This window comes from Pygocentrus nattereri, chromosome 9, assembly GCF_015220715.1.
Source record: "Pygocentrus nattereri isolate fPygNat1 chromosome 9, fPygNat1.pri, whole genome shotgun sequence".
NCBI lineage: Eukaryota > Metazoa > Chordata > Actinopteri > Characiformes > Serrasalmidae > Pygocentrus > Pygocentrus nattereri.
In genome coordinates this window covers 8,174,030-8,188,468 of record NC_051219.1, presented here as the reverse complement: position 1 = coordinate 8,188,468, position 14,439 = coordinate 8,174,030, and the positions used below count along the sequence as shown (strand labels likewise).

General features: G+C 40.3%; 1 protein-coding gene across 1 annotated transcript; it reads right to left on the bottom strand.

The window, feature by feature from the left end:
• Positions 1-1,461: 1,461 nt before the first annotated feature.
• Positions 1,462-2,970, bottom strand: LOC119264046. The gene is made up of 2 exons (XM_037541237.1): positions 2,673-2,970; positions 1,462-2,327 (listed from the first exon to the last, which is right to left on the bottom strand). The coding sequence occupies exons 1-2, from the start codon at positions 2,683-2,685 to the stop codon at positions 1,462-1,464; spliced, it is 879 nt and encodes a 292-aa protein (XP_037397134.1). The 5' UTR covers positions 2,686-2,970.
• Positions 2,971-14,439: the final 11,469 nt, after the last annotated feature.

Below are 14,439 nucleotides of genomic sequence, written 5' to 3'. Positions count from 1 at the left end.
ATTTTATCCAGTTTCAACAAAAATCAAACCACATTGGGAGCCACAGTCTATGTCTAGTATGTGTTAGTGTCCTAGTATAGGCTGAAATATGCTCTGCTTTACGGTTTCGCTCAGTTATAGCTGCTTTTCTCGCATCTCCAGCAGGAAACTTCACAGCAAAAGTAGAAGAGTTTCTAGTCAAATGTCTTTTTACGAGGCTGAAGTCTCTTCTCATTTGCCAGCTTCTTGTTTGAATTTTCCTGTACCACCTTAAATGATGCCTGAGGTGTCAGAATGTAGCTACCATGCAGCTAACTGTTGCATCATTTAAGGTGGAACGGGAAAATTTGAAGAAGAAGCTGGTGAATGAGAAGCGACTTGAGCTTCGCCACTTTTTAGTGTTTGACAGTTTGGTGTTGCAGATTAAATCCATCAGGAAACCAGCTGGAGTGATTACACATGCAAATGAGTCAATTAGTCTCCAAATGATTGATCTTAAATCTTTTTCTGTGCCTTTTCGTTAGCTATTAGCCAGGTGAGATTGTGTCTGTGTTGGTAAGGTGCCGTGTTCATTTTTACAGCAAATTCTGATTTAGTTTTAGTCATAATTTATTCATGTGAATTGTTTTTAGTTTTAGTCCAGTTTTAGTCGACTAATTATCATAAGAATATAGTTGACTAAATCTACAGTCGATTCAGTCGACTAAAATATAAAGTGTGAAATGTAAAAGCTTTTTCTTCAGTTCCCTTGAATTATTTACGTCATTATATACACTTACATGAAATGAAACATTTATTAAGCAGTTATTGAATATTATTAATGTTTCAACAGACCAATACTCACACAAACAGATTCAACCAACATCTTTATTTACCTGACCTTGCTTATTGAGCATAACAATAACAATATACTGATGGCGAGTAGGCCTGCTTTGCCTGAAAAATATATGCAGTTTGTTATGAACAATGCATATTACATTCTTTATAAAACTGGGTGCCGTAAAAGCAGCAGCAGCGCCATTAGTGCAAAAATAAACACCAAACATAAAACAACTAATGTATTAATAATTTAGTATTCACAGCTGAAATTCTCAAAAACATTCAAAGAACAAAGTGCTCAAGCTATAATGCCTTCAGGGCTGCTCTCCCAGAATTTAATACAACAAAAAATGCCGTAATTCAGTGTTGACAGTTAAATATTGCAGCTAAAATTCTTGAACACATAATAAAAAGACCTACAATCCCATCATTGACAAACAAAATATTAAGGAAAAACATTTCTCAAAAAAAACTAAACAAAAGTCTCAAAGGCTGTAAGTACCAAAAGGTGCATCCACTGTATTTCAGCATACCTACAGCTCCATTAGTACATGGAGCTAAAAGCTGCTCTCAGCGGTGGCAGTAAATATCACAGTGTCTTGCAGGTAGTTGCCTATTTTCGCTATCCAAGGCCTTTCAATGTGGCCCCAGAGTACAAATGGCTTATTTGGTTCTAGTAATTTTAAGGAAAGCACTTTGTGCTAATGTTACCCTTGCTCTATTGCGCCGGCCTCTGGTGAGGTCACCAAAACACTGAATAGCCTCTCTGCAAAAGCATTTTGAAAGAAACCTGAAGACGGGCTGCTTTGATGTGGATGGTGCTGCTTCTGCTTCCTCTGGTAGCCTCCTGTTCTCCTCTCCATCATCTCTGGACTGATCCTCATGTTGTGAATGTGACTGTGTGAACTGGATCACGTTCTCCTCTGCCTGTTTCAGTAGTTCCTGTATATTTTCATCAGCCACATCAACAAGAGTTTCACACACAGTAGGGTTGACGAAGCAGGCAGCTGCTACAAGTGGTGAGAACGTTTCATCAGCTGGATCCAATATCCAAGCAAAACGCTGGCTCACACTTCCTTTCATTTTCCTTGCAAGAGTGGCAAGGTCTCGATGGCTAGCGCTCTCTTCAAAGTCAGAAAGACGGTTGAGCAGATCAAAGAGCGCAGGGACCACCAGGGACATGGTGTCACTCTGAAGGGCTTGAGTATGTTCTGCAAAAGGCAGCAGTAGTTCATGCAATGACTTCAGCTTTTGCCACTCACTAGACAGCAAGCTGTCCCATCCCATGTTTGCAATTTGGCAGACCGAGTCTTTCACTTTGAGGAGTCGTGAAATCATGTTGAAGCTGCTTGACCAGCGTGTGGGGCAGTCAGTTACAACAATAAGGCCACATTCATCCAGTAGCGAAAGAGCTTCACCACTGACCTTCTTTATCAAGGACTCTCGACACTTGATTCCTTCTGCATCATGTGGATGACGAGCTGTAGGGTGTGCGCGACACACGGTGTCCGTTCCATATCCATGTCGACCTGATGAAACCCAACGACAGAAACACGGATAAATGAGCAAGTAAATAAAATGTGTTTGTTTGTTTACATGTAGATGTTTTAAATGGATGTGGAGTTCTTTTCTTCTATATTTCCATTTTCTCGTTATACAAAATTATCAATGCAGTGTGTATATACACACACACACACACACACACACACACACACACACACACACACACACTACATTGATTGTCTAGTTTATTAATTGAACTATTATCTAAGCAAAATACAAACACAGCAAGGAGAAAGAGATGCAGCACTAGAGCGTACACTCTCAGACATATTCATGCAGTCAGGGATAATGTAAAACTAAAAACTGCTGACCGCAAGTCATCATCTGTTTCGGGGTCTTCTGAATCCTCAGAGGTGGTTTCTTCTCCCTCTGGTGTGCTGTGTTTAAATGCTGCCACCATGTTGCTCCCACTGTCGGTCATCACTGTGACCATCTTTCATTCGGTGCGGCCGGTTCTCGCAGACATGTATCTGTGGGTGTGTGGGTGGGCTACTTGTTCAAGGGCCGACGATGTGTGTTCTGGTTTACTTTGTTCAACACAAAAGTAGCGTGAACTTATAGCCAGGACTGACGCAGTGAGCCCTGTTTTTGTCCACAGGCCAATGCCAGCAGAGACCTTCTGCACAGCAGCCTATCTTTTTCTAAATGTTTGCACTTCACCTTCATAATATTCGTCTGTCAGATTGCGCAGTTTAGTTTTCTCTGGAACGGTCAGCTTCCCTATCTACTGTTTCCATCATAAGAACAAGGTCCTCATCTTCAACTGTAGTAGCTGGTAATCCAGGACACCCAAGCCATTTGGCTACAGCCTCCTCTTTCGTCTGCCGTTCTTTAGAGTCACTTTGGTACTTTGAAGCCCTTAGAAGAGCTGCTGGAATATTCTGCTGGGATGCCGTCACTTTCTTTGCATTCTGTGGCCCACTGTTGTCATCTGAGGTCTTCCGGAACTGCAAAGCCAATAAGAGAAAACGTATTTTATCCTCGTATCACCTTTTTATTCTTCTCAATTATTTAATCATTGTTACTAGTGCTGTCAAGTTCTGTTCATCTAATTAAATGACATGCTCTGTGATTAACTCATTCACATTAATTTAATTTATCACTTTTTGCTATGAAAGTATTTTTAATTGTGGAATTCAAATCAATTTTAGCACAGCAGTAAATGAATGAATGAATAACTGGCCCAGACTTTCATTCCACATTCAGCTCCACACACAACACACCAGACATCTCGAGGTCCCGGTGTTTACTAGAGGCACTGGACATCACTCTAGTGGACATCGCTCTACTGGACATCGCTCTATTGGACATCGCTCTACTGGTCATCGCTCTACTGGACATCACTCTACTGGACATCACACTACTGGAGATCACTCTACTGGTCATCGCTCTACTGGACATCACTCTACTGGACATCACTCTACTGGACATCACGCTACTGGAGATCACTCTACTGGAGATCACTCTACTGGACATCGCTCTACTGGACATCACTCTACTGGACATCGCTCTATTGGACATCGCTCTACTGGTCATCGCTCTACTGGACATCGCTCTACTGGACATCACGCTACTGGAGATTACTCTACTGGACATCGCTCTACTGGACATCACTCTATTGGACATCACTCCACTGGACATCACGCTACTGGAGATTACTCTACTGGACATCACGCTACTGGACATCGCTCTACTGGACATCGCTCCACTGGACATCGCTCCACTGGACATCGCTCTACTGGACATCACTCTACTGGAGATTACTCTACTGGACATCACTCCACTGGACATCGCTCCACTGGACATCGCTCTACTGGACATCGCTCTACTGGACATCACGCTACTGGAGATTACTCTACTGGACATCGCTCTACTGGACATCACTCTATTGGACATCACTCCACTGGACATCACGCTACTGGAGATTACTCTACTGGACATCACACTACTGGAGATTACTCTAATGGACATCACTCCACTGGACATCGCTCCATTGGACATCACTCTACTGGACATCACTCCACTGGACATCGCTCCATTGGACATCGCTCTACTGGACATCGCTCTACTGGACATCACGCTACTGGAGATTACTCTACTGGACATCGCTCTACTGGACATCACTCTATTGGACATCACTCCACTGGACATCACGCTACTGGAGATTACTCTACTGGACATCACACTACTGGAGATTACTCTACTGGACATCACTCCACTGGACATCGCTCCATTGGACATCGCTCTACTGGACATCACTCCACTGGACATCACGCTACTGGAGATTACTCTACTGGACATCGCTCTACTGGACATCACTCTATTGGACATCACTCCACTGGACATCACGCTACTGGAGATTACTCTAATGGACATCACTCCACTGGACATCGCTCCACTGGACATCACTCCACTGGACATCACGCTACTGGAGATTACTCTACTGGACATCGCTCTACTGGACATCACTCTATTGGACATCACTCCACTGGACATCACGCTACTGGAGATTACTCTACTGGACATCACACTACTGGAGATTACTCTACTGGACATCGCTCTACTGGACATCACTCTATTGGACATCACTCCACTGGACATCACGCTACTGGAGATTACTCTAATGGACATCACTCCACTGGGCATCGCTCCACTGGAGAGAGTGTGTGTGTGTGTGAGAGAGAGAGAGAGAGAGAGAGAGAGAGAGAGAGAGTGTGTGTGTGTGTGTGTGTGTGTGTGTGTTATAGTGTTTTATCTGCTTTGTTCTTTCATCCAAACTGTAAACTGGAGACACTACAGTGAGTTACTGACTTAATGTCTCTACACACACACACACACACTCACATACACACTCTCACATACACACAAACATTCATACACACACACACACTTACATACACACAAACACTCACACACACACTCACACACTCACACACACACTCACATACACACAAACACACAAACACTCACACTCTCTCACACACACACACACACTCACATACACACAAACACACACACACACACTCACATGCTCACATACACACACACTCACATACACACAAACACTCACACACACTTACATACACACACAAACACACACACACACTCACATGCTCACATACACACACACTCACATACACACAAACACTCACACACACTTACATACACACACAAACACACACACACTCACATACACACACACACTCACACACACACACACACACACACACTCACATACACACAAACACTCTCACACACACTCACATGCTCACATACACACACACTCACACACACACTCACACTCTCACATACACACACACACTTTCAGACCATTGCATGTTGTCACGTGACGACACAACGGCATGATGACAGACTGCTATGAGCAGTTAGGAGGCAGCTGAACCAGAGGTGAAGAGCTGGTTCCTCGGTGTAGTTTCCTGGGTGTTGAGAGGGAAAATCCAGCTAATGAAGTAAAAACAGAGGGTAGAAAGCTAACTTTGTTTTCTGAGTCGGAGCCGAGCGCTACACAGCCTCAGCATTAATGTGGATAGCTCCAGTGTTGGAGTAATTACTCAAAGCTAACTCTGTTCATTCAGTCAGAGCAGAGCTCTGCCAAGACTCTACTCAGGGGGTCCTATTGCTGTCTTTTTGCCTGGGAACCCAAAATAAATAAAGCTGCCCCAGTACATCTTCACACCTCTATCTTTTATCTTCACACCTCCTATGTTCTATGTTGACACCTCCATCTTTTATCTTCACACCTCCTATTTTCCATGTGGACACCTCCATCTTTTTTCTTCATACCTCTTTTTTTTCACACTTCTGACTATGTATAAACATTGCAAAAGCAAATGGGGAGGGGACTCATCATCAGGCATCAGCACACAGCGTTAGAATCCTAAGCCTGGTCTCTGCAAGAGGGGGGGCAGGGTCTATTTTGTAGTTAATGATGCATCTATGTTCATCTTATGGTTTGAGAAGTCCTTGTTTGGCTGGTGTGTCATGGTCCTTAGCATGTCCACTGCTGAGATGAAGAGACAGTTGTTCTCATACTTGGTATAGGAATGTCTGTCTTCACTCCCATAACTTCTTGATTTCATGAAAATCGCCATGAAACTGATGATCCCATTTTTTTCGTGAAGAGGGACGTGAAGGGGGTGACTGGAGATCCCCTCATTTACATGTTCTTTACCTTGACATATTCTAATCATTTATTAGAATCATTTTAATAATCAATTCAGGCACAGCATCATGTTTTAGTCCTAGGTAAGTTTATTCTGTCCTTTTCTGGTGTTGGGTTTAGACATCAGATCTCTTTACTGTGTTCTTGTGTCACGATGACTATCTGAACCATGTAGGTTGTTTTGTGCTGTCCAGGAGCTCTGATGTTCAGAGGGTTTCTGCTGAACGACTGCAAGGCATCTCAGTGACATACTGGTGACCTATCCTCAGTACGGCCTACGCATGCCTGTTTGATGCACCATAACGTTACGTACAGGCCAGAAGGCTGAAACTCATCCACATGTTTCTTTTCTTATTTTCAGAGACTGCACAAAGTTTAAGATCTCATGCTGATGTTTTTAAGTGTGCTCCTCCCAGCTGTCCAGTTCAGCAGACACTAAGTGTAGCTTTGTTTTCTGTCACTTGGAGTGGTTAATTTTGAACCTTGGCTCCTCTCAACGTTTCTGTCACCATGGGAACATTGGACCCAGACATTTGTATGCTGTTCTGAGACACTGTTCATGGGACCTTGTCCATTACATCCATGTTCTTCTAACGAGGTGACAGAATTCAGATGAGTGCAGATAAAAAGGCAAACAGGGTCAAAAACAAGCGAGGGTAGAATACCAGAAACATAGAAAAACGCTAGGCATCCAAAATCCAAGGAGTAGACAGAAATCGTCGTCAAGAAAACAAGTCAAAAACTCTAAACACAGATCCACAAAACAAGCCAGCAAAGGTACAAAAGGGTTTAGGAAATTATAAAGTCAGGTTAGCAAAGATGGGGTCAAAACAGGCAATCATAGACAGAAGGAAAACTGCTTAGTCTGCTCAGTGAGCAGCAATACCTCGCACTGAATCTTCCTAAAGCCCAGGCTTAAAAGTAAAGTAGGTCAACCATCACAGGTGCCTGTAATCAATAATCAGGGGACTGTGAGTGCTGGTAGGAACGCAAGGGATTGCCCAGTCATGTGAGCTCCCGACGCATTGTGGGAAATGGAGTCCGATGCAGCCTGAGGTGTGACAGTTCTATAGATGCTATGAGGACTGCGGTGGGATTTGTGACCCCATTTGCCTTGATGAAGGGAGTGAAGGGATAGAGATTTTCTCCCATAATTAAGTAAAACATTGTTATTAAGAGTAGATTTTTACTTTAAGAATACCGTTCTTTGGCCATTGTATATCTGTGAAAATTAAATGTAACAGAAATGTAGGAAATGTATCCTTTAAAGGAATTCACCACATTAACAGTGATGATGTTATGCTTGCTTGCTTGTGTGGAGTGTGCAGAAGGCTTCTCCCTGAAGTCTCTGATCAGCTCTAGTTTCAGTAGTTTTGACGTTCTGAAGGTTTGTGTCAAACATCGTCCAGAGGAAGTCCACTTCCTTCCTGTGCACATCGCAGCGTTATTTTAGCCCTTTAAGACTGAAATCAATCAAGAGTGTAAAGTGTATATATTAGTGTATAGAGTTTCTAGTCTATACATTAGAGTATAGAGAGTGTATAGTGTATACATTAGTGTATAGAGAGCATTTAGTGTATACATTAGTATATAGAGAGTGTATAGGGTATACATTAGTGTATAGAGCGTGTATAGTGTATACATTAGTGTATAGAGAGTTTATAGGGTATACATTAGTGTATAGAGAGGGTATAGTGTATACATTAGTGTATAGAGAGTTTATAGGGTATACATTAGTGTATAGAGAGTGTATAGGGTATACATTAGTGTATAGAGAGTATATAGTGTATACATTAGTGTATAGAGAGTTTATAGGGTATACATTAGTGTATAGAGAGGGTATAGTGTATACATTAGTGTATAGAGAGTGTATAATATATGCATTAGTGTATAGAGAGTGCATAGGGTATACATTAGTGTATAGAGCGTGTATAGTGTATACATTAGTGTATAGAGAATGTATAGGGTATACATTAGTGTATAGAGAGTGTATAGTGTATACATTAGTGTATAGAGAGTTTATAGTGTATACATTCGTGTATAGAGAGTGTATAGTATATGCATTAGTGTGTAGAGAGTTTATAGCATATGCAATAGTGTATAGAGAGTTTATAGTATATGCATTAGTGTAGAGACAGTGTATAGTATATGCATTAGTTTATAGAGAGTGTATAGTGTATACATTAGTGTATAGAGAGTTTATAGTGTATACATTCGTGTATAGAGAGTGTATAGTATATGCATTAGTGTGTAGAGAGTTTATAGCATATGCAATAGTGTATAGAGAGTTTATAGTATATGCATTAGTGTAGAGACAGTGTATAGTATATGCATTAGTTTATAGAGAGTGTATAGTGTATACATTAGTGTATAGAGAATGTATAGGGTATATGTTAGTGTATAGAGAGTATATAGTATATGCATTAGTGTATAGAGTGTATAGTGTATACATTAGTGTATAGAGAGTGTATAGTATATGCATTAGTGTATAGAGAGTGTATAGTATATGCATTAGTGTATAGAGAGTGTATAGGGTATACATTAGTGTATAGCGAGTGTATAGGGTATACATTAGTGTATAGATAATGTATAGGGTATACATTAGTGTATAGAGAGTGTATAGTGTATACATTAGTGTATAGAGAGTGTATAGTGTATACATTTGTGTATAGAGAATGTAAAGGGTATACATTAGTGTATAGAGAGTGTATAGTGTATACATTAGTGTATAGAGAGTGTGTAATATATGCATTAGTGTATAGAGAATGTATAGTGAATACATTAGTGTATAGAGCGTGTATAGTGTATACATTAGTGTATAGAGAATGTATAGGGTATACATTAGTGTATAGAGTGTATAGTATATACATTAGTGTATAGAGAGTGTATAGTGTATACATTAGTGTATAGAGAGTGTATAGGGTATACATTATTGTACAGAGAGTTTATAGTGTATACATTAGTGTATAGAGTTTATAGTCTATACATTAGAGTACAGAGAGTGTATAGTACATACATTAGTGTATAGAGAGTGTATAGTGTATACATTAGTGTATAGGGAGTGTATAGTGTATACATTAGTGTATAGAGAGTGTATAGTGTATACATTAGTGTATAGAGAGTTTATAGGGTATACATTAGTGTACAGAGTTTATAGTGTATACATTAGTGTATAGAGAGTTTATAGTCTATACATTAGAGTTTAGAGAGTGTATAGTACATACATTAGTGTATAGAGAGTGTATAATGTATACATTAGTGTATAGAGAGTTTATAGTGTATGCATTAGTGTATAGAGAGTATATAGTGTATACATTAGTGTACAGACAGCATTTAGTGTATACATTAGGGTATATATGAGTATAGACCGTATATAATGTATACATTGGTGAATAGAGTATATAGTATATACATTACATTTACATTTATGGCATTTTGCTGATGCTCTTATCCAGAGCACAATTTTGATCATTTTACACAGGTAGGCCAAGGTGGTGTTAGGAGTCTTGCCCAAGGACCCTTGCTTACCCTGGTGGGGGCTTGAACCCCAGTCTACAGCGTAGAATGCAAAGGTGTTACCCACTACACTAGAGAGTATATAGTATATACATTAGTGTATAGAGAGTATATAGTGTATACATTAGTGTATAGAGTATATAGTGTATATATCAGTGTATAGAGAGTTTATAGTGTATACATTAGTGTATAGAGAGTGTATAGTGTATATATTGATGTTTAGAGTATATAGTGTAAACATTAGTGTATAGAGCATAGTGTATGCATTAGTGTATAGAGAGTATATAGTGTATACATTAGTGTATAGAGAGTTTATAGTGTATACATTAGTGTGTAGAGAGTTTATAGCACATGCAATAGTGTATAGAGAGTTTATAGTATAGGCATTACTGTATAGAGAGTTTATAGTATATGCATTAGTGTATAGAGAGTGTATATTATATGCATTAGTGTATAGAGAGTGTATAGTGTATACATTAGTGTATAGAGAATGTATAGGGTATATGTTAGTGTATAGAGAGTGTATAGTATATGCATTAGTGTATAGAGAGTGTATCGTGTATACATTAGTGTATAGAGAGTGTATATTATATGCATTAGTGTATAGAGAGTGTATAATATATACATTAGTGTATAGAGAGTGTATAGTGTATACATTAGTGTATAGAGAGTGTATAGGGTATACATTAGTGTAAAGGGAGTACACACATTCTCTAGAGAGTATAGTCTGTATATGTCAGGATTTTGACACCAAATGAATACTGATGTACATATTCTTTTTTTTATTTGTTTTTTATTCATTTTGTATTACTCTTTATCATATTGCAGTTTCACCATAATAGCTGAATCTCAAATGTCTCCCTCCTTCCTATTTAACGGGTTTTGTATGTTCAGGGCTCTGCACCCTGACAGCTCTCTGTGCAGCAGCTTTACTTCCAACGTTCTTCCTCTATTTTGACTTGTTTGTCTCAATTCAACAAAGGAGTAGCAAATCTACTGCCCCTCACTGTCCAGTGGTGTCCTTTGTTACTTCACTCTTTTCATGTTACGGAATGCTTTACAAAGCTCTTCTTGGTGGGAAGCACCTGTATCGCGTCATGCAGCATCTGCATTGTTAGAGGAGAAGACGTATCTTCAACAGCTGTAGCAGCAGTAACAGCTCCTTTTGGGTGATCACTGTTTGCAGTACAGCTTGAGCTCTGATCCTATAACAGATCATTGGCACTGTTGCTCCCTGTGTGTGTGTGTGTGTTACCAGTTAGTGAAGATTATCAAATATGTTCCCGTTTACATTTTAGGTATAGTGCTGGTGATAAACATAAACTCTATTTTTTAAAAATTGGGACACTGTGCAAAATTTAAATGACGCCCATTTTGAAATTGATTCCATCAACATGCTGGGAAAAAGTTGGGATGGGGGCGTGTTAACCACTGTGCTGCATCTCCTGTTCTTTTCACAACACACTAAGTGTTTGGAAACTGAAGAGAACAATTATTGTGGTTTTCAAAGTGAAATATTTTTGATTTCTCAGGCCACAGGACACATTTCAACTTCGTCTTAGTCCATCATAAATGATCTGGGGCCCAGAGAAAGTGGCAGCATTTCTCTGTTTAGGCTTATTTATTTATTTATTTTGCATAGTAGAGTTTTAAGTGGCGGCATGGTGGCACGGTGAGTAGCACTGTTGCCTCACAGTGAGGAGGGCCTGGGTTCGATTCCCCGACCGGGGGACCGGGGTCCTCTCTGTGTCCTCTCTGGAGTTTGCATGTTCTCCCCGTGTCTGTGTGGGTTGGCTGGTTTCCTCCCACAGTCCAAAGACATGCAGCCAGGCCGATTGGACATGCTAAATTGCCTGAGTGTGTGAGTGACTGCCTGTGTCTGTCTGTCTGCCCTGTGATGGACTGGTGACCTGTCCAGGGTGTATTCTGCCCGATGACAGCTGGAATAGGCTCCAGCACCCCCCCCCAACGATCCTGAGGGACAAGCAGCTTGGAAAATGGATGGATGGAGTTTTAAGTTGCAGTTGTGGATGCAGCAACAATGTGTGTTTACAGACAGTGGTTTATTCCTGAGCACACACAGAATCAAGTCTTTAAAATGTTCTTAATGCAGATGAAGATGATAATGAAGATCATGGCCAGCAGATATTGGTTTTCAGCCTTGTCCCTTGCAGGCAGAGATTTCTCTGGATTTTCTGCATCTTTTAATGATATTGTGTCCTGTAGATGTTCTTTACTATTTTATATTGAGAAACATTATTCTTGAATGGCTGCACTTTTTTATTGCTTGTGCAGTCTTTCCCAGAATGATGGATCACCTCCCAGCGTACTGAAAGACCCGGCCTCTCTGGCACGCTCTTTTATACCCAATCATGTTATCTCATATACTATCTTCATACTATTTTCACCTAAATATAGAGTTTATATGGTCTGCACATCACTGCATTTGCTTTTATTTACATTTTGCACAGCCTTCCAACTATTTTGAAAACAGGGCTTCATAAAAATTAACTTGGTTACATTTATTCTCAGTTAATTGCTGTTACTGAATTGTATCTTTAGAAAAAGAACCACAGTAAATAATAAAACTAAGAGGAAAATTAGCTACTTCATTTGTCTGTTGGAAATGTCTGTGATACTGTAGCACAGAGAAAGCTTAGGCAACTCTAAGGTCATGTCCATGATAAAGGTCTATTTAGAATAGGCGAAGCAGCTAGAGAGGAAAGTTTCACATCTCACATCTGCACGTACACCCAACACACACACACACACACACACACACACACACACACACACACACACACACACACCATTTGGTAGCTGTAACGCAGTGACAGGAACCCAGATGCTTGCAGATGAGAGAGTGTATGGTTTAATAGCAGAGGTGGACGCAGTAGACAAACCCTGTACTTGAATTAAAGTCGAGACCCAAGGTAAAATATTCCTCCAGTATAAGTAGAAGTTCCTCCCTTTAGACCTCCACTGGAGTAAAAGTACTAAAGTATTTACCTTCAGATGTACTTAAGTATAAAGTAAAAGTACTAAAAGAGGAATTCTGGCTCTGATGTCCTGTTATCATTTTTATAACCAGACTGGTTTCATGAACTCATTTCAGGTGAAAGTCCTCCAGCGTCTCTCTTGGTAAACCAGTCTTTTAATAGAAGGTCATTAATTAGTGACGCTGACGTCTATTAAAATGATCAGAAGCACAAAACACTGAAGGTAAACAGTTTCCATCAGGGAGAACCGAGTGGCTCTGAAATCACTTTTTACACACAAGCAAAATTTCAGTTTCAGATTTATTTACAACTTAGTTCCAAGTTTAAGTTGAATAAAAACTGGCTTTAAACTCAGGATCACAGATGAGCTCCTTTACTATGTTGATCTGTAGGCGTCTGTTCATAAACATAAACCAGCCCAAACTCATTTACTATAAAATGAAATGGTGTTTGTAGAAATTCAGAAAAAAGCCGCGTCAGTCTCGACTGCATATGTGGACATATTTCTATATTGAGCTCTATTTACACAAAGTTAGGTTAGTTCATCATTTATGTTGAACAGACTCTCCCAAGTTTTACGCTGCTGCGCTGACGTTGAACCGCGTGCTGCACTGGGTCGGTCTGACCAACAGGTCAAAACCAGCTCTAAACAAAGTGACCGCTGGGCCCTGATTGGTGCTCTGGCTTTGCGCTTCTTTCGTTTTGACATGTGACGTTTTTATACACACAGAAACCAAAAGGAACGACAGATTTCTCAAAATGTAGGAGGAAAAAGTCGGATATTAGACTCTGAAATGTAGTGGAGTGAAAGGAAAAAGTCGCCCAGAACGGAGAAACTTCAGTACAGATACACCAAAAATACTAAAGTACAGAAACTCATTACATTTACTCAGTTACTCAGTTACTCAGTTACTGTCCAGCACTGTTTAATAGTAAACCAAGCAGCCAAAGTCAAAATGGACAATACAAAGAGCACCCAGAGTTCAGGCCAAATGTCAAAACCACCAGCAAAAGTGCCAAAAAGTGAAAGGCAATAGACGTAGTCAAAATACAGAGCAAGAAGATCAAAAACACGGTCAAACAAACAATCATACAAAGAGACCGGTCAGTAGTTTCAGGGGAAACAATACCTCACACTGACAGTATCTAAAGCCCGGGCTTTTGTACTCTAGGCTAAAATGAGAAACAGGTGTAAACAGCTAGAATTCGGGGAATTGCGAGTGCTATTAGGAGCACCAGCTGGAGTCCAGAGTCACATGATCTCCCAGGGCATTCTGGGAGTTGGAGTTTGAGTCTGATCAAGGATGCCAGTGCTGTTCTTCTCTGGAATAAAGTCGTAGCCATTCTCACCTCTGACATTACAGCTTCCTATGGAAAACT